The sequence below is a fragment of the Ovis canadensis genome, chromosome 11 (genome assembly GCF_042477335.2).
Source record: "Ovis canadensis isolate MfBH-ARS-UI-01 breed Bighorn chromosome 11, ARS-UI_OviCan_v2, whole genome shotgun sequence".
Lineage (NCBI taxonomy): Eukaryota > Metazoa > Chordata > Mammalia > Artiodactyla > Bovidae > Ovis > Ovis canadensis.
Window position 1 is genome coordinate 18,364,466 of NC_091255.1, and position 21,617 is coordinate 18,386,082.

General features: G+C 39.3%; 1 protein-coding gene across 8 annotated transcripts in view; it reads right to left on the bottom strand.

Annotated features, from left to right (window-relative positions):
- Window positions 1-21,617, bottom strand: part of TRIM37 (tripartite motif containing 37) — a 141,513-nt gene that overhangs the window by 54,335 nt on the left and 65,561 nt on the right. For all 8 annotated transcript variants that reach the window (XM_069602626.1, XM_069602624.1, XM_069602631.1 and 5 more), the window contains 5 exons: window positions 16,190-16,369; window positions 10,298-10,412; window positions 9,216-9,434; window positions 4,314-4,450; window positions 23-108 (listed from right to left, as the gene is read on the bottom strand). In XM_069602626.1, coding sequence (XP_069458727.1) covers window positions 23-108; window positions 4,314-4,450; window positions 9,216-9,434; window positions 10,298-10,412; window positions 16,190-16,369 — 737 coding nt within the window. The remainder of the gene's footprint in view (window positions 1-22; window positions 109-4,313; window positions 4,451-9,215; window positions 9,435-10,297; window positions 10,413-16,189; window positions 16,370-21,617) is intronic.

Here is a 21,617-nt window from a genome sequence, read left to right on the forward strand (position 1 = left end):
CTGTGGGGTTTGGCTCCAGTACCTGGAGGTCCTGCTGCAGCTGCATCTTCCATGAGTTCTCCCTCTTCCAATTCCATGTTGTTGTATTCCACATCGTTCTCTCCAGACCTAAGAATATACAGAATTCATTTTTCCACATAGTAAGTAAAATTAACATTATCTGTCATATCTCAATGAATTTTACAACAATAGTGTATAGCTTTCTCCTATGAAGTAACATTGTATTTCTAAACAGAAAACTGAGGAGAAAGACTTTTGTCATTATTACATGTATGTGCAGTATTATTCATGTTAAATCTACCTTTTTAAAGTACTAAAATAGGTTGGCAACATTTAATTTTCAAAAGAGAAAATTTGAGAACCATGCAAGCAGAAGAGATTATAGCTTCAAAGAATTTGTAATTTAATGGTAGTAAATTAGGCTTAAAACTGTACATTTTAAGGTTAACAAGGATGTTCAAATTACTATATATGACTAAAAACTAGTTTCTTAAGATATCATTTCAGAAAGAGGCTATTGTTTATCAAAACACAATTATCTTATTTTAAATGACAAAGTACTATATGGAATAGCACAAATCAGTGCTAGCTTTGGGTATTTAAAGTGAAAGTCACTCAGTCATGTCCTACTCTTTGCAACCAATGGATTATACGGTAAATGAAATTCTCCAGGCCAAAATACTGGAGTGGGTAGCCTTTCCCTTCTCCAGGGGATCTTTCCAACCCAGGAATCGAACCAGGGTCTCCTGCATTGCTGGTGGATTCTTTACCAACTGAGCCAGCAGGAAGCCCAAAGCAGTCTGAAAATCAATTCCCAGGTTGACAGCATGAGGAGCTCTACAGATCTGCTCTCCAGTAACACTGTGAACATTATTTTTCAAGGCAACAGTTTATAGACTCTGGAAATGATTCTAAGAGCATACAGCAAATGAAAAACGGTAATGAAATTTGGCAACGACAATGAGTCTGTGGTACCTGAACCAAGAGCAGTGATATAGCAATTCCACTTCTGACTGATGCACCCAAGCACTTAAAGCTCCCATTTCCCACAGCTCCCAGGAGAAGGGCTATAATCCCAAGGGGAACAAGACCCCAGCATTTCTCATCCTCCTCCCAGATACCTGTGGCTAGGCTAAAATCAGGTATATGTGGCCAAGAAGCAGGGATTCCCTTCTTCCATCCAGACCCAAGGCTCTACCTTTGATGCAGCACATGAAGAAACTGTGCTGCAGATCACCCTTGCCACAAGTCACTCATAAAGCTGAAGTTCCAGCCCTCAGAAGACCAACTGAAAAGATCTGAGGCTACAGCCCCCAACTCGCCCACTCCCACTGGCTCAGCTTCTAAAGTGGGAGAAATAAGCACACCTCTGTCCTCACTGTAGCTTCAGAACTCTGGCTAAGAAATGTTGCCTGTGAGAAGAAGCAGGCTATGAAAACAGAGCCACAGAAAAAGGTATAACACTATTCAGAACATTAAAAAAAAAACCTCTCAAATGGAATCCAGCAAAAAAGAAAAACAGGAATCCAGCAGAAGATAAGGAGTTACACACCATGGCAGAGTAAAAATTATCCAAGGAATGCAAAGTTGGTTTAGAATCTGAAAATGAACTAATGTAATACACCATATTAATTGAATAAAAAACAAAAGCTACATGATCAATCTGAAGAGATGCAGAAAGAGACTTCGAAAAAACGAATACCCTTTCATAAAAAAAACACTCAATAAACCAGAAGAGCATCTATGGAAAACTCACAGCTAACAACACATTAAGTGGTAAAAGACTGAAAGATCAGTCTGTAAGATCAGGAACAAGATAAGAAAGAATGTTCAGTCCCACCAATTCTATATGATGTTCTATCTGGTAAACTTAGGAGAGAAAGAGAGAGAAGGCACCAAAATTGGAAAAGAATAAGTAAAACTGTATCTATTTACAGGTATAATATTACACATAGAAAAATCTAAGGAATCCATTAAAAAACTATTTGAATTCATAAACAAGTTAACAAGGTTGCAGGATACAAAAATCTGCATTTTCATGTACTTACAAAGAACAACCCACAAAAGAAATTTTAAAAGAAAATTCAATTGCATTTACAACAGCATGAAAAAGAGTAAGATCAAAGAACAACCCACAAAAGAAACTTAAAAAAGAAAATTCAATTACATTTAAAATAGCATGGAAAAGAGTAAGATACTGATGAATGATTTCAAAAATGTATAAAACATATACTCTGAAAACTACAAAAGACTTGAAATATTAAAAATTTCTGATTGGCAAAAGAACCAATGAAAAGATAAGGTAGAGAATGAAAGTTATCTTCAAAGCATGTTCCAAATTCAGCAAAGGACTAGTACCTAATTTGCAAGTGAAAGTGAAAGTGAAGTTGCTCAATCCTGTAGACTCTTTCTGACCCCATGGACTATAGCCTACCAGGCTCCTCTGTCCATGGGATTTTCCAGGCAAGAGTACTAGCGTGGGCTGCCATTTCCTTCTCCAGGATCTAATATACAAAGAATCCTCAAAACTCAACAGTAGTTGCTAGGAAGAAAGAGGGCATTATTGTTTTATGGGTATAGACTTTAGTCTGGGAAGATGAGAAAAAAGAAATTAGTACAGCCACTATGGAGAACAGTGTGGAGATTCCTTAAAAACCTGGAAACAGAACTGCCTTATGACCCAGCAAGCCCACTGCTGGGCATACACACCAAGGAAACCAGAACTGAAAGAGACACGTGTACCCCAATGTTCATCACAGCACTGTTTATAATAGCCAGGACATGGAAGCAACCTACATGTCCATCAGCAGACAAATGGATAAGAAAGCTGTGGTACATATACATGACGGAGTATTACTCAGCCATTAAAAAGAATACATTTGAATCAGTTCTAATGAGGTGGATGAAACTGGAGCCTATTATACAGAGTGAAGCAAGCCAGAAAGAAAACCACCAATACAGTATACTAACGCATATATACGGAATTTAGAAAGATGGTAATGATAACCCTGTATGCGAGACAGCAAAAGAGACACAGATCTATAGAACAGTCTTTTGGATACTGTGGGAGAGGGAAAGGGTGGGATGATTTGGGAGAATGACATTGAAACATGTATAATATCATATATGAAATGAATCGCCAGTCCAGGTTTGATGCATGATACTGGGTGCTTGGGGCTGGTGCACTGGGACGACCCAGAGGGATGGTATGGGGAGGGAGGTGGGTTCAGGATGGGGGAATACGTGTATACCCATGGCGGATTAATGTTGATGTATGGCAAAACCAATACAATCTTGTAAAGTAATTAGGCTCCAATTAAAATAAAAAATTTATATTAAAAAAAGAATTTGGGCTGAGCACTTAGAAAAAAATAGAAGTACAAGAAGCATTAAAATAAATATTTATTTTTTAAAAGTCAATATAATGAATCAAGCTTAATGGAAAATACAATGCCCTCAAAACTACCCTGAAAAAAGTCAAGAGATCTAACAGTCAAAGGAATTAATTCAGGTAGAACCATATATGTAAGCTACTTATCAAGGTGATTCCACTTCTAGTTCAAATGAATAAGTTTTATTTTATATGTTTAAAAATGTTAGTAATAATGATTTCTGATTTGATAAGTTAAAGGCGTCACATTTTAACTAGCCCTTTCAGACAACTTGCCAAGTATTCTAAAGATGGAACTTTAAGTGCAAAAGGTCTATTTTGAGGAGTTAATACAATAAGAACTATATTTACTTTATCTCAAATGTCTCTCAAAAAATTTTATGTGGAGAGAAAAGAGAAACATAACAAAGCAAAACATTAAAATTTGGGGAATTAATCTGTTACTATTTTTGCAACATTTCTTAAATATGAAATAACAACAAAATTAAAAGTTAAAGCTACAACTAAAACTCTATTTGGATCCCAGAGATGAGAGGGAGGGACCTCACTCTTTCTTCCTTCATTTATATAAGATAGGGTAAATCAAGGGGAAAAAATGCTTAATATCCCATTTTAGAAAGAAAAAGAAAGGGAAAGGCATAAAGAAATGGAAGTCGCTCAATCATGTCCGATTCTTTGCGACCCATGGACTGCAGCCTGTCAGGCTCCTCCGTCCACGGGATTTCCCGGCAATTCTGGAGTGGGGTGCCACTGCCTTCTCCAAGGGGTCTTCTCGACCCAGGGATGCAACTGGGTCTGCTGCACCGCAGGCAGACGCTCTACCGTCTGAGCCACCGCCCAGTGTTAGGCCTAACTTAGCCACCGTGCTTCTAATAACTGTCACTCAGACGGCTCGGAGCTGTAGCTAGTGTACCACACTCACATCGTCTCTTCGTCAATGTCATTCTCTTCGGTGTTGCTTGTGGCTGTGGAACTGGCAGAGGAGCTGCTGCCATCGAGCTGATTCGCTTCATCTTCCCCAACGAGATCCAGGTCCAGGTCTCCATCGGAAAGCTCATGCTAGATTAAGGCAAAGGAACAAGATTTCCATCTCACATGTTTCCACTCAGCCTGGACTAAGCACCAGTAAGGTACTCATCAGAATTCGCTGCTGCAGGGCCTACACTGCTGAGCCCTGTAGAGATAAATCACACAACCACATTACCCGGGACCACCAATAAGTCATTTCTGCCAATTGCACTTGGGCTTTCAATCTGACTGGAAATGGTTCATACAGTCCACACCAACTTCCTCACAGAGTAACATTTAAAATCATCACTCCTCAAGGTCTACGTAACCTCTGTTATCCTCAATGAGATTATAAAACCCTGTCACCTTTCTATACAGAAAAACATACCGGCTATGGCTGCTGCTGCTGCGTCCCTTCAGTTGTGTCCAACTCTGTGTGACCCTGCAGACGGCAGCCCACGAGGCTCCTCTGTCCCTGGGATTCTCCAGGCAAGAACACTGGAGTGGGTTGCCATTTCCTTCTCCAACTGGCTATGGCTAGTTAGCATGCCTCCAACTGTCAGCTGCCCTACCTACAAACTCCATCTTTCCTTTAACTCATTCTATCAAAGGTTAACTGCTATTCCTGAGTTCTCCATTCCAATATCTAATACTCCTAAGAGTCTGTTATGTCAATATATGTACCTTAATTTTCAATCTTTCTCCCCATTGACTCCATCAATTACAACATACACCTGAAGCTTCCCTTCTTTACTCCAGTTCAGTCGCTCAGTCGTGTCCAACTCTGTGACCCCATGGACTTCAGCACGCCAGGCCTCCCTGTCCATCGCCAACTCCCAGAGCTTTTTAGCTGCTCTTCACATTCTGCAATATGGGTGGTGTCATCTGCAGATCTGAGGTTATTGCTGTTTCTCCCGGCAATCTTGATTCCAGCTTGTGCTTTCTCCAGCCCAGCATTTCTCATGATGTACTCTGCATATAAGTTAAATAAGCAGGGTGACAATACACAGCCTTGACATACTCCTTTCCCGATTTGGAACCAGTCTGTTGTTCCATGTCCAGTTCTAACTGTTGCTTCTTGACCTGCATACTGATTTCTCAAGAGACATGGTAGGTGCTCTGGTATTTCCATCTCCTGAGGAATTTTCCAGTTTGTTGTGATCCACAGTCAAAGGCTTTGACATAGTCAATAAAGCAGAAGTAGATGTTTTTCTGGAACTCTCTTGCTTTTTCCATGATCCAATGGATGTTGGCAATTTGAGCTCTGGTTCCTCTGCCTTTTCTAAATCCAGCTTGAACATCTGGAAGTTCACAGTTCATGTACTGTTGAAGCCTGGCTTGGAGAATTTTGAGCACTACTTTACTAGTGTGTGAGATGTGTGCAATTGTGCAGTAGTTTGAGCATTATTTGGCATCACCTTTCTTTGGAAGTGGAATGAAACTAACGTTTTCCAGTCCTGCTGAGTTTTCCAAATTTGCTGGCATATTGAGTGCAGCACTTTCACATCATCATCCTTTAGGATGTGAAATAGCTCAACTGGAATTGCATCACCTCTACTAAGCTTTGCTCACAGTGATGCTTCCTAAGGTCCACTTAACTTCGCACTCCAAGATGTCTGGCCCTAGGTGAATGATCATACCATTGTGATTACCTAGGTTTTGAAGATCTTTTTTGTATAGTTCTGTGTATTCTTGCCATCTCTTCTTAATATCTTCTGCTTCTGTTAGGTCCATACCATTTCTGTCCTTTAGTTGCCTATCTTTACATGAAAAGTTCTCTTATCTCTAGTCTTTCCCATCCTATTGTTTTCCTCTATTTCTTTGCACTGATCACTGAGAAGGCTTTCTTATCTCTCCTTGCTATTCTTTAGAACTCTGCATTCAAATGGGTATATCTTTCCTTTTCTCCTTTGCTTTTCGCTTCTCTTCTTTTCTCAGCTATTTGTAAGGCCTCCTCAGACAACCATTTTGCCTTTTTGCATTTCTTTTTCTTGGGGAAGGTCTTGATCCCTGCCTCTTGTACCATGTCACGAACCCCCATCCATAGTTCTTCAGGCACTCTATCAGATGCAATCCCTTAAAATCTATTTCTCACTTCCACTTAAGGGATTTCATTTAGGTCATACCTGAATGGTATAGTGGTTTTCCCTACTTTTTTCAATTTAAGTCTGAATTTGGCAATAAGGAGTTCATGATCTGAGCCACAGTCAACTCCTGGTCTTGTTTTTGCTGACTGTATAGAGCTTCTCCATCTTTGGCCTGCAAAGAATACAATCAATCTGATTTCGGTATTGACCATTTGGTGATGCTTATTTGTATAGCCTTCTCTTGTGTTGTTGGAAGAGGGTGTTTGCCATGACCAGTGAGTGCATTCTTTTGGCAAAACTCTTTATTAGCCTTTGCCCTACTTCATTCTGTACTCCAAGGCCAAATTTGCCTGTTACTCCAGGTATCTCTTCCTACTTTTGCATTCCTATCCCCTACAATAAAAAGGACATCTTTTTTTGGTGTTAGTTTTAGAAAGTCTTGTCAGAGGTTAAAGTGTCTGCCTGCAATGCAAGAGACCTGGGTTCGATCCCTGGGTCAGGAAGATCCCCTGGAGAAGGAAATGGCAACCCACTCCAGTATTCTTGCCTGGAGAATCCCATGGACAGAGGAGCCTGGTGGGCTACAGTCCATGGGGTCGCAAAGAGTCGGACACGACTGAGTGACTTCGCTCCACTTCACTTGGAAGGTCTTGTAAGTCTTCATAGAACTGTTCAATTTCAGCTTCTTCAGCATTACTGGTCGGGGAAAGGACTTGGATTACTATGATACTGAATGGTTTGCCTTGGAAACAAACAGAAACCATTCTGTCATTTTAAGACCGCTTCCAAGTACTGCATTTAGGACTCTTTTGTTGATTATGAGAGCTACTCCATTTCTTCTAAGGGATTCTTGCCCACAACAGTAGATGTAATGGTTATCTGAGTTAAATTCACCCATTCCGTTCCATTTTAGTTTGCTGAGTTCTAAAATGTCGACGTTCATTCTTGCCATCTCCTGTTTGACCACTTCCAATTTGCCTTGATTCATGGAACTAATATTCCAGGTTTCTATGCAATATTGTTCTTTACAGCGTCGGCCTTTACTTCCATCACCAGTCACATCCACAGCTGGGTGTTGTTTTTGCTTTGGCTCCATCTCTTCATTCTTTCTGGAGTTATTTCTCCATGGATCTCCAGTAGCATACTGGGCACCTACCGACCTGGGGAGTTCATCTTTCAGTGTCCTATCTTTTTGCCTTTTCATACTGTTCCTGGGGTTCTCAAGGCAAGAATACTGAAGTGGTTTGCCATTCCCTTCTCCAGTGGACCACAGTTTGTCAGATCTCTCCACCATGACCTGTCCATCTTGGGTGTCCCTACGTGGCATGGCTCAAAGTTTCATGAGTTAGACAAGGCTGTGGTCCACGTGATCAAATTGGTTAGTTTGCTGTATTTCAGTCTGTCTGCCCTCTGATGGAGAAAGATAACACGCTTATGGAAACATCCTGATAGGAGAGACTGACTGAGGGGGAAACCGGGTCTTGTTCTGATGGGCGGGGCCATGCTCAGTAAATCTTCAATCCAATTTTCTGTTGACAGGTGGAGCTAGGTTCTCTCCCTGTTATTTCAGTTCAGTCAGTTCAGTTCAGTTGCTCAGTCGTGTCCGACTCTTTGCAAACCCATGAATCGCAGCACCCCAGGCCTCCCTGTCCATCACCAACTCCCGGAGTTCACTCAGACTCACGTCCATCTAGTCAGTGATGCCATCCAGCCATCTCATCCTGGCTCGTTCCCTTCTCCTCCTGCCCCTAATCCCTCCCAGCATCAGAGTCTTTTCCAATGAGTCAACTCTTTGCATGAGGTGGCCAAAGTATTGGAGTTTCAGCTTTAGCATCATTCCTTCCAAAGAAATCCCAGGGTTGATCTCCTGCAGAATGGACTGGTTGGATCTCCTTGCAGTCCAAGGGACTCTCAAGAGTCTTCTCCAACACCACAGTTGAAAAGCATCAATTCTTCCACGCTCAGCCTTCTTCACAGTCCAACTCTCACATCCATACATGACCACAGGAAAAACCATAGCCTTGACTAGACGGACCTTTGTTGGCAAAGTAATGTCTCTGCTTTTCAATATGCTATCTAGGTTGGTCATAACTTTTCTTCCAAGGAGTAAGCGTCTTTTAATTTCATGGCTGCAGTCACTATCTGCAGTGATCCCTGTTATTTACCTGGGGCCAAACTATGGTGGAGGTAATAAAGATAGTGGCGACCTCCTTCAAAAGGTACCAGGCATGCACTGCTAAACCCAGTGCCCATCTTAAACAAATATAACAAAAAAGGCTTATCTCTTCACTTCTCTCTTACCTTAAACTGTAACAACTACTTCTTGAAATCTCATTCTAGCTGCAGTTTAGCTGGGACAAAACCCAGCTTCTTCCCAAATCCTAAATCATCCTACCTACATATGCAATGATAAGGCATTTCAACTAGAAGCAGTGAATGGAAATAAGACACATTTTTAAAATCTACACCTTACACAGCTTCTAGAATGTACACCACAGTTTCCTGTGTAGACTGTACAGTTTCCTCTAATAAAATATTTTTCAGAAACTTGAAACACTTTTGATTCAACTTCTGACATGTTAATAGTCACAACAGGGCATATATTAGTAACGAAAACATAAATGGACAAGATTTTTGGCACACTGATCCCTCTACATCATATGCTGAAAACCATGACATTATTTCTCTTTTCAAATATGAAATGAATCTAAAGCAGGTCTAGTTATTACATGATAATCTCCATTCTGAATCTTCTCCTCATCTTCTTCATCCTCCTTGACCTCCCGTACAGAAGCTGTCGTAGGACCATCCTGGAGAAGCATGTCAGCACATGATCCAGACTTCTTAGCTCGTGTCTCAGGAGTGTCATCATTTTGGGGGCTAAGATGATTATCTGGTGGTGACAAATCTCTTGATTTCTGAGTTCGAGACAACTCAATAGTAAGTCTCTTTTAAAAAAAGAAAAACACAAAGACGTGTCATAAGCAGTCTGTCACTAGTAAAATTGTTTCAAGCAAAATCAAGACCAAAAAAAACAAACAAACCGCCCCACATACCCAGATATTCATAAATATAGTTCTTGAACCATCTATCTCATATCTACTTGACTTCTACCAATGGAAAAATCTATATGAAGAAAAACTGCCCAATTTATTCTCATCTTTCTTCTTATCTATAGCCCATGCTACACATACAATTAGCAAACTGCATCGTAAATATAGGCAGTTTTAGATAGTATACTTGACATGAAAAATTTTTTAAACAGTCATGTTTTCCTCCCTCATATATTAAGCCACTCCCAACACTTCAAATTTCTCATCCCATCCTAATATCCACTGGCAGAAAGAAACATTCCTCACATAATTTAGTTTAGCATTGTAAAATAAAAGTTCATTAACTGATCCTCCCCAGCACTCAGTTCAACAACAATGAGAATTCAAGATGGGCAAAATTTGATTGTCAGGGAAGAGAAATACCCAAGTCACTGAGAGAAACTCAAGAGTCTGCCTCCAACTAGAGCAGCACTGTGCAATACGACCTTAGGCAGTGATGGAAATGTTCTGTATTGCGATTCCCAGTACAAGCTAGCTAGTAGAACAAAGGAACCAGATTTTTAAGCCTAGACAACCACATGTGCTGGTGGCTACTGAACTGGACAGTCCAGAATGAGACTCAAAGATAATGAGAATAAAGAACAAGTGGATTTATCTACAAAGTTACAAACACCAATAATATCCAAACTCTAACTGCAAATTTAACAGGCCTAAAAGACAATATGAAACACAAAACCTAAAATATGTTTTTTGCTTACCTCTTTAAGGTTATTTATCTGTTGGATGTAGCTAGTTTGTGCAGCTTCCAACTGACTGATATACCAATGCTGGTCCCGGCATTTTTGAAAGAAAGTTGGTGAACGAACCTGAAACCTTAAAAGAATAGCTGCACATGAAAACTAATCCAAACAGTAAAATATTACCAACTAAGCCTTAAAACTGTAACTATTAAATTCTACAATTTTAAATTTACTTGATTAAGAGGCCAAGATCTCCCCAGGTGGTGCAGTGGTTAAAAAACCTCTCCTGCCAATGCAGAAGATGCAGGAAATGTGGGCTCAATCCCTGGGCCAGGAAGATCTCCTGGAGGAGGAGATGGCAGCCCACTCCAGTATTCTTGCCTGGGAAATCCCACGGACAGAGGAGCCTGGCGGGCTACAGTCCATGAGGTTGTAAAGAGCTGGACGTGACTGAGCACTGAGTACACAAATGAGGCCAAAATGCAGAACTCGGAGCTCCCCGTACTTGCCGTTTACACATGGAGTCCACTGATCATAATGACATATGGTTCTGAATTTATATCTAAGTCAGCTGCTAAATTCAAACTGTATCTTTCTAAAGAAGTAACATTACACATCACAGTTAAGCTTCTAAACTAACCTACTTAAAATACATTTACTCTAAGAATCTGCCTCAAATACACTGCTGATCATAAGCTGGAAAGAGGATCCTACTATGCAGGGAAGAGATAACTAATGCTTCATTCTCCCTTCTTGTCTAGGTCAGACCCTAGCAAAACAAGCAAAGTTTATTTTAGGCACTGCCCTTTTTCATTCCCTCTTCCATCTCATGTTCCCATATTTCCTACTCATTAGTAAAAAAGAAAAGTTAGGGTTAGAGGAAAAAACAACTATCTTTATGTATTAAAACATAAAATTGGATATAAGACAGGATCTTGATCTCTTCAGAGTTATCTGTACTGTAAAAAAACTAACACTTTTTAAAGCAAAAAAATTAAAAAACCCCACACCTACCTTATTAGATAAACATGACTCCATTTATAGTGAAAAAATTATAGTAATACATAAAGATGATTCTGAAGAAAGGAAGAGCCAAAGGATGCAAAGCTAGTTTGGAAGCTTGCAAATCCCCCTGTGGGCTTCCCGTGTGGCTCAGTGGTAAAGAATTTGCCCGCCTATGCAGGAGACATGAAGATCCCCTGGAGCAGGAAATGGCGACTTTCTCCAGTATTCTTGCCTGGAAAATTCCATGAACAGAGGAGCCTGGTGGGCTACAGTCCATGGAGTCACAAAGGGCTGGACATGAATCAGCGACTGAGCACACACACAAAATTCCTCTTCTAGTCTTGCCACCCTTATGTGAACGACGATCCTGTTTTTCCTAGGACTTTAGAGCTAGTGTAGGAATCTACTGACCACCTAACAGCTATCTGCAGCAAATAACTATTTTTAGTTAAGGATACTCATGCATCAAAGGGTAGAGATGATTCACTCAACCACTATTCTAAGCGGATACTGCCAGACAGCATACATAGGTTGGACACTGGGGAGACTATCTGAAGCGTGTTATCTTCAAATGACTAACGGAACTGACCAACCCGGCACATTACTTTTACTACCTGTGCCATTAAAATAAAAGCAAGCAGCAGGTAAAATTCCTTAACTATCTCTTTTAATGAAAGAATTTCCATATATAGCGTAGACTTAAATAACTTTCTAATAAATATAAAATTCCATCAAAATCTTAAAGTTTTAAATTTTGAAAAAGCCCTCATTAAATTATAAATGTTATAAACTATAATGAAAAGCCCTCTCTCCATGAACCCACAGCAATTTATTTATACAGCTATTACGGTATAACAACTGTTTTCAACCTGCCCATTTCATCTTGAGTTTCCAAAGGACTAAAATCAGGCAACAGATTCTTAATTTCTTTACTAATATTAGCCCAGGGACTTCCCTGGAGGGACAACAGTGGAGAATTCACCTTGCAATGCATGGGTTCATTTCAGTTCAATCCCTCAGTCACATCCGACTCTTTGCGACCCCATGAACCACAGAACACCAGGCCTCCCTGTCCATCACCAACTTCCGGAGTTCACCCAAACCCATGTCCATCGAGTTGATGATGCCATCCAACCATCTCATCCTCTGTCGTTCCATTCTCCTCCTGCCTTCAATCTTTCCCAGAATCAGGGTCATTTCCAATGACTCAGTTCTTTGAATCAGGTGGCCAAACCATTGGAGTTTCAGCTTCAGCATCAGTCCTTCCAGTGAATATTCAGGACTGATTTCCTTTAGGATGGACTGGCTGGATCTCCTTGCAGTCCAAGGGACTTTCAAGAGTCTTCTCCAACACCACAGTTCAAATGCATCAATTCTGCAGCTCTCAGCTTTCTTTATAGTGCAGATCTCACATCCATACATGACTACTGGAAAAAACAGAGCTTTGACTAGACAGAGTCTGTCAGCAAAGTAATGTCTCTGCCTTTTAATATATTGTCTAGGTTGGTTATAGCTTTTCCTCCAAAGAGCAAGTGTCTTTTAATTGCATGGCTGCAGTTAACCATCTGTAGTGATTCTGGAGCAAAAAAATGTAAAGTCTCTTACTGCTTCCATTGTTTTCCATCTATCTGTCATGAAGTGATGGGAACCAGATTTCATAATCTTAGTTTTCTGAAATGTTGAGTTTTAAGCCAACTTTTTCGCTTTCCTCTTTCACATTCATCAAGAGGCTCTTTAGTTCTTCTTTGCTTTCTGCCATAAGGGTGGTGTCATCTGCGTATCTGAGGTTATTGATACTTCTCCCGGCAATCTTGATTCCAGCTTGTGCTTCATCCAGCCTGGCATTTCACATGATATACTCTGCATATAAATTAAGTAAGCAAGGTGACAATATACAACCTTGATGTACTCCTTTCCTGATTTGGAACCAGTCTGTTGTTCCATGTCCAGTTCTAACTGTTGCTTTTGACTTGCATACAGATTTCTCAGGAGGCAGGTCAGGTGGTCTGGTATTCCTATCTGGTTAAGAATTTTGCACAGTGTATTGTGATCCACACAGTTAAAGGCTTTGGCATAGTCAATAAAGCAGAAGTAGATGTTTCTCTGGAACTCTCTCACTTTTCCTATGATCCAACAGATGTTGGCAATTTGATCTCTGGTTCCTCTGCTTTTTCTAAATCCAGCTTCAACATCTGGAAGTTCATGGTTCATGTACTGTTCAAGCTTGGCTTGGAGAATTTTGAGCATGTGAGACGAGTGCAATTGTGCGGTAGTTTGAGCATTCTTTGGCATTGTCTTTCTTTGCGACTGGAATGAAAACTGACCTTTTCCAGTCCTGTGGCCACTGCTGAGTTTTCAAAATTTGCTGGCATATTGAGTGCAGCCCTTTCACAGCTATCATCTTCTGGGATTTGAAACAGCTCAGCTGGAATTCCATTGCCTCCACTAGCTTTGTTCATAGTGATGCTTCCTAAGGCCCACTTGACTTCACACTCCAGGATGTCTGGCTCTAGGTGGGTGATCACACCATCGTGGTTATGTGGGTCATGAAGATCTTTTTTGTACAGTTCTTCGGTGTATTCTTGCCACCTCTTCTTAACATCTTCTGCTTTCATTAGGTTCATACCATTTCTGTCCTTTATTGAGCCCATCTTTGCCTGAAATGTTCCCTTAGTATCTCTAATTTTCTTGACGAAATCTCTGGTCTTTCCCAGTCTACTGTTTTGCCTCTATTTCTTTGCACTGATCGCTAAGTAAGGCTTTCTTATCTCTCCGTGCTATTCTTTGGAATTCTGCATTCAAATGGGTATATTTTTCCTTTTCTCCTTTGCCTTTAGCTTCTCTTCTTTTCTCACCTTCAACTAAATTCACCTTCCAATGCAAGGGTTCCTATAGGCTGCAGGGCTACTAAGCACCACAACAACTGAGCCCAGGTGCGTCAACAAGAAAGCCTGCATGCTGCAAACTACAGGGCCCTGCACTCTGGAGCTTGCGCGCCAAAAAGAGAGAAAAAGCCTGCCAAGCCCAATGAAGATCCCACATGCCACAACTAAGACCAAAAGTAAATATTAATTTTCTTACAATAAAAATTTTAAAATAAATGTTAATATATATGTTTATATATATTAATATACATATATTGGCTCAGTGCCAGGCATAGACTCAGGAAACATTGCTGAATTAATGATAATTAAACATCACAACAAGAATTTGTTGCTGTACTAACATTCAACTCTTTAAGTTCTGCTATAAACAGGAATGGCCAAAATAAAGACCCAGAGGTTGTGCTAAACTGCACTGAAGAAAGGAAACTCTCATACATATCATCAGAAAGAGTCAATACTACTAGGATTCCAATAAGATGACTAAGGTCATAAATAACAGCTGTTTTGGAGGCTACTAAAATTGATATTTGAGTAATTGTGCAGTCTTTCTGGTTAAATTATGAAACAGCAACAAATTATTCCTTTTGGTGAATAAGAGAACCTAAAAGTTATAAAATGGTAGTAAACTCATCTCCCCAAAGAAAAGATGAAAAAAACATGAATTATTTTCTATATTCAAAATGCAATCCTTTTTTTCAGTTTCTTATTCTTCAAAAAAAGTTATGAAGAACACATAGTAGTAAAGGCTGCTATAACAGCAACTCATCCAGCACACTCAAGGAAAAGAAACCAGAAGAAATAAAATTTAAGAACGCATTGAATCTCTTTTAAGGAAAAAAGAGCTTTTAAAATTATTTGATGGAAACTTAAACTGTTAAACACTCTGAAACTTCTCAGTTCAAAACACATTTGAATTTCTTTTTTTACCTACTCAAACTCCAGTACTCTTGCCTGGAAAATTCCATGGACGGAGGAGCCCGGTAGGCTGCAGTCCACGGAGTCGCGAAGAGTCGGACACGACTGAGCGACTTCACTTTCACTTTTCACTTTCATGCACTGGAGAAGGAAATGGCAACCCACTGTGTTCTTGCCTGGAGAATCCCAGGGACATTGGAGCCTGGTGGGCTGCCGTCTATGGGGTCGCACAGAGTCAGACACGACTGAAGCGACTTAGCAGCAGCAGCAGCAGCAGCATCTCTCATTTTGATCATCAAATTAAAATTGGGTATAATGATGCCCCAAAACTGAATTATAAAAGTACCTCAATATTAAACAGGGCTGTTGTAATTCTACAGTCCCTGCTCATGTTCTGTCCTTTATTGTAAATGACACATCAACTACCAACTCTTAGCTTATTTTCATCTGTATTCCCTTACTTTTAATTTGCTATCATCTAGAAACTGAAAATGTTTTTGTGAAACTAAGCTTACAAAGCCTGCCATCCAAACGCAATATACAATTTCCAGTCGGGGGGGGGGGGGGGGGGGGAAATTACTTGATCTCATGCTATTCTTGAATTTCCAAATGGTGAGGCTGCGAGAATTTCAACAGATAGATGGGACATTACCATGTTTATTGGAAATAGTAGTTTACTCTTTATGCAGAGTGAGCAAGCTCCGTTGCTTCAGACGTGTTTAACTCTGCAACCCTATGGACTGTAGCCTGCCAGGCTCCTCAGTGCATGGGATTCTCCAGGCAAGAATACTAGAGTGCATTGCCATTCCCTCCTCCTCAGGATCTTTCCGACCCAGGGACTGAACCCAGGTCTCCTGCATTACAGGCAGATTCTGTACTGCTGAGCCACCCGGTAAGTCCATTTTTTATGGAATTACTAACTAAAGGTTATTTCTCACTAGCTTATTCACTGACCACACAGGACTTCTGAAATTAAATAGGTAAGAACATGGTAGGGTTACAGTTAGTGTAGATTACAATATTCATCTTGGTTAAGTGAAGACTTTAAAGTTCTGATGACATTATTCCCTGTGATATATGCCAAAATACAAATGCTTCCTATTACCTTAAAATCACTGTATCATTCTGTCGATTCAAGTATCCTTCATTTGCAAGTAAGTCCAAACGGAAAAATCTATTATAACCCCAGCATTCTCCAACTTCAAAGTCAGATGCAAATTCTCGAATGATATTTTTGGTAGGATCATTGCAGGATTGATGAACCATCTCTACACGATATTCATATCTAAAATTGAAAACAGACTATTAGTATAGAGTTACTAAAGCAAGAATAAGAGACATAAAAACATCAAGGTCATTAAGTACCTAAGAAGAAACTTAGGTACACAGCTGCATGTATATATAAAGGATCATGACGACAGTATTACGAATGGAATTATGACAACATAACTGGCACTAGGTCCTTTCCCCCTCTTTAAAAGTGTTTACCGTTACAGCAGGTACCACCTTAGAAAATGAGTAAACTTTGTATAAAACAGTACTTTGAAAGTTACACATTTTAGCAACACTATGTATTTTTCCATATATCCAATACCTAGTGTTTCCTCACAACATTCTACCTTTCTTTGACATGTACCACAAAAGTTTTAAAATAAACAATAAAATTTGAATACTGTATTTTCCTAATTCAATTTATCATAAATTAACTGTACATTCAGAAACTCAAGCCTATACAATTTTCTAGTAGAAAATAGTACTACGGGGGAAAGCCAGTACATTTAGACTTCCATATCTTAAATAGCACAAAACTTTCAAGTCTTCAAACTCACTTTTACTCAGAAAGTACTGTTACTGCAAGAACAAAAAGTGAAAAAAGATCATCAGAAGGAACATCCAACAGTAGCCATAAAGCTTCTCCTTTTTGGTGGAGATAAGCTTTTAAAACAAAACCCAATACCTTAGTCTGCTATTTCTGCTTGCAAAGGGCAAAAGAAAAAATTAAAGTTCTTTACCTACAAAGGAATGTAAATACAGTTGACCCTTGAACAACACAGGTTTGAACTGTACTGGTCCACTTAAATGTGAATTTTTTTTAATGGTAAATACTACAGCACTATTCAACCTGTGGTTGTTTGAATCCGAGAATGTGGAACTGTGGATACAGAGGAACCCAGGAAAGGAAGGACCAATTAAAAGTTACATGCAGATTTTTGACTCTGCGGAGGACTGGTAACCCTAACCCCTGCGTTGCTCAATGGTCAGCTGTACTTAAGTACTGTCAAATGATTTTTATATTAGTATCTCTCACAGTGTATTATTAACAGATTGATGGCACAAACTAATGCAAAAGCTGTGATATTTTGTCTGTCTAGATATTGCAGCTGTGAGGCCAGCTCTCACCAACAAGGGTTGCCACTAAATGTCTAAAAATAAACTCCAATACCTATGTGCAACTGATATTTTACAAAGGCTCTAAGATGATTCAATAGGGAAAAGAAAGCTTCCTCAACAGATCGTGTTGACAGATTTCCTTGGTGGTCCAGTGGTTGGGAGATGAGGCTTTCGCTGGGTTCAGTCCCTGGCCAGGGAACTGGGATCCCAAAAATTGCTCAGTGAAGCCAAGAAACAAAACAAACAGCCCCCCCAACAAATCAAAAACAATAACAACAAAAAAATACAAATGGTATTAAGAAATCTGATTGTTACATGCAAATTTTATATATATTTCATACACAACTTTCTAATTTCATACACAAAAATGAACTCCAAATAGATCAATGACCCAAATACGAGGGCTAATATAAAACTCTTAGAGAAGAAAATACAGCGGTAAATACTCATGAATTCGAATGGCAATGAATTCGGAGACTTGACTCCAAAGCGTGAGCAACAAATAGGTAACTTGGACTTCACAAAAATTTAAAATTTTTGTGCATCAGAGGACACTATCAAGAAACTGAAAAGACAACTCACAGAATGGAGTAAAGTTTTCAGATCACATGTCTGATAAGGATTTAGTATAAAAATACATAGAGGATTCTTGGAACTCAGCAATTAAGAGAGCAGCAACCTATTTTAAAAACGAACAATGAACTTGAATAGACATCTCCAAAGAATATATACAAATGGAAAAAAACAAAACAAAACATGAAAAGATGCTCAATCTCACCAGTCATTAAGGAAATGCAGGTCAAAATCACAATGAGATACCACTTCAAATTCACTAGGATGCCTATAAAATATAATCTAAAAATGGGAAATAATGCAGCCACTGTAAAAAACAGTTTGGCAATTCCTCAAAATGTTAAAACTATAGAATTAGAAATCACAGCAAGATCCTCTATGACCCACCTCCCAAAATATTGGAAATAAAAGCAAAAATAAACAAATGGGACCCAATTAAACTTAAAAGCTTCTGCACAACAAAGGAAACTATAAGCAAGGTGAAAAGACAGTCTTCAGATGGGAGAAAATAATAGCAAATGAAGCAACTGACAAACAACTAATCTCAAAAATATACAAGCAACTCCTGAAGCTCAATTCCAGAAAAATAAACAACCCAATTAAAAAATGGGCCAAAGAACTAAATACACATTTCTCCAAAGAAGACATACAGATGGCTAACAAACACATGAAAAGATGCTCAACATCACTCATTATCAGAGAAAGGCAAATCAAAACCACAGTGAGGTACCATCTCACACCAGTCAGAATGGCTGTGATCCAAAAGTCTACAAGCAATAAATGATGGAGAGGGTGTGGAGAAAAGGGAACCCTCCTACACTGTTGGTAGGAATGCAAACTAGTACAGCCACTATGGAGAACAGTGTGGAGATTCCTTAAAAAACTGGAAATAGAACTGCCTTATGACCCAGCGATCCCACTGCTGGGCATACACACCGAGGAAACCAGAATTGAAAGAGACGCGTGTACCCTAGTGTTCGCAGCACTGTTTGTAATAGCCAGGACATGGAAGCAACCTAGATGTCCATCAGCAGACGAATGGATAAGAAAGCTGCGGTACACATACACAATGGAGTATTACTCAGCCGTTAAAAAGAATCCATTTGAATCAGTTCTAATGAGGTGGATGAAACTGGAGCCGATTATACAGAGTGATGTAAGCCAGAAAGAAAAACACCAATACAGTATACTAACACATGTATATGGAATTTAGAAAGATGGTAACGATAACCCTGTATGCGAGACAGCAGAAGAGACACAGACGTATAGAACAGTCTTTTGGACGCTGTGGGAGAGGGAGAGGGTGGGATGATTTGGGAGAATGGCATTGAAACATGTATAATATCACATATGAAATGAATCACCAGTCCAGGTTCAATGCAGGATACAGGATGCTTGGGGCTGATGCACTGGGACGACCCAGAGGGATGGTACGGGGAGGGAGAGGGGTTCAGGATGGGGAACACATGTATACCCATGGCGGATTCATGTTGCTGTGTGGTAAAATCAAGACAATATTGTAAAGTAATTAGCCTCCAATTAAAATAAATAAATTTATATTAAAAACAAAAAAATAAATTAAAAAAAATAAAAATACAGAATTACCATATAACCTAGCAATTCCACTATTGCTATATATTCAAAAGAAATGAAAACCTATGCCCATATAAAAACCTGCACCTGAAATATTTATAGCAGGATTACTCCTAATAGCCAAAAGACGGAAACAATCCATGTGTCTATTAACAGATGCATGTATAAACAAATTGAAGTATATACATACAATGGAACATTGTTCAGCCATATAAAGAACAAAGTTTTGATGCTTAAACACTGGGTGAACCCTGTAAACACTATGCTAATAATAACTAAATAGACATCAAATATAAAAGATCCCAAATTGTATGAACTTTTACATGAAATATCCAGAATAGTAATTATCTGGGATTGAGAGAATGAAAGGATGGGTACAAGGTGTTCTGAGATGATGAAAACATTCTGAAATTAGAGAGAGGTGGTGACTGAACTGTGTATTTAAAAATGCTTTACATATGAATTTCATCTCAAAAAATAAAATTTACTTCTATTTTTAAAATGAGTAGTTAAAACCTCAAAATTCATAGAGAAACAACCAAGAACATTGACAATCTAGGGAGAAAGACATTCATGCAGATGGTTAAATACATCCAGGATCAAGACAGGTGTTAAGTTTAAAATCAATATAAAACAAGTTTTGAAAAATTAGTTTATTATGTGAAAAAGCATATAGTATTTTAAAAAAGATCATTCTTTTATCTGCATTAGTTCTCTCTTTAAAAAAAAAAAGTATTTATTTGGCTGGGCGGGTTTTAGTTGCAGGATGTAGGATCTGTTATACTTCCCTAACCAGGGATTGAACCTGGGTCCCCTGCATGGCAGCAGAGTCTTGGCCACTAGATCACCAGGGAAGTCCTTGCATTAGTTATTTAAAATTATGACAGATATACACCTATGTTTCTATTATATATAGCAATTAATCCAAGCTATATTATTTATAAAGCAACTCAACCCTAATCTCAGATAAAACTAAAACCTCAAATTTGAATATTCCACCTTAAACTCCTTTCTTTTATCAAACTGAAACTCTGAGTGAACTGAACAATCATTAACTTAAAATTTTAGTCTCATTAGTATTACTCCCCAAGGGAAAGTTCTATTCTTTTCCTAAGCAACTCAAAGAAATTTCCTTCTCTAAGACAAGTCAGCTCAGTAAATACTGTTAAGAGCCAATTTGAGGGTGTCACTCACATGTAAATTTCCTCTAAAGCCAAGACAGGTTTACGAAAACACACACAGGAAAAGAGATATTTACATACAATGAAATTATCACGGTACTTCTACAGCATCCCAGGTGTTATTAAAATCTACTAGATAATACAATGATTTATATTTTTACTTCATATTCTGAGAGTTAAACTACCTTACTGCTAAACTCTCAGTCCCATAATTGAATGATGTTTCAATAATTAATTTAAAAAGTATTCAAAACTTTTCTCTAGGCTTACTGGACGGTTCAAGAGAATTAACAGATAAGGGAAATTCCTAGTGGCCCGGGTTAGGACTCTGCGCTTTCAAGGATGAGGAAGCAGGTTCAATCCCACTTCGGGGAACTAAGACCCTGTACGCTGCATCAGTCAGTCAGTTTGGTTGCTCAATCATGTCCGACTCTTTGCGACCCCTTGGACTGCAGCACGCCAGGCCTCCCTGTCCATCACCAACTCCCAGAGCTTACTGAAACTCATGTCCACTGAGGCAGTGATGCCATCCAGCCATCTCATCCTCTGTCATCCCCTTCTCCTTCTGCCTTCAATCTTTCCCAGCATCAGGGTCTTTTCCAATGAGTTAGTTCTTCGCATCAGGTGGCCAAAGTATTGGAGTTTAAGCTTCAGCATCAGTCCTTCCAGTGAATATTCAGGACTGATTTCCTTTAGGATGGACTGGTTGGATCTCCTTGCAGTCCAAGGGACTCTCAAGAGTCTTCTCCAGCACCACAGTTCAAAAGCATCAGGTCTTTGGCACTCAGTTTTCTT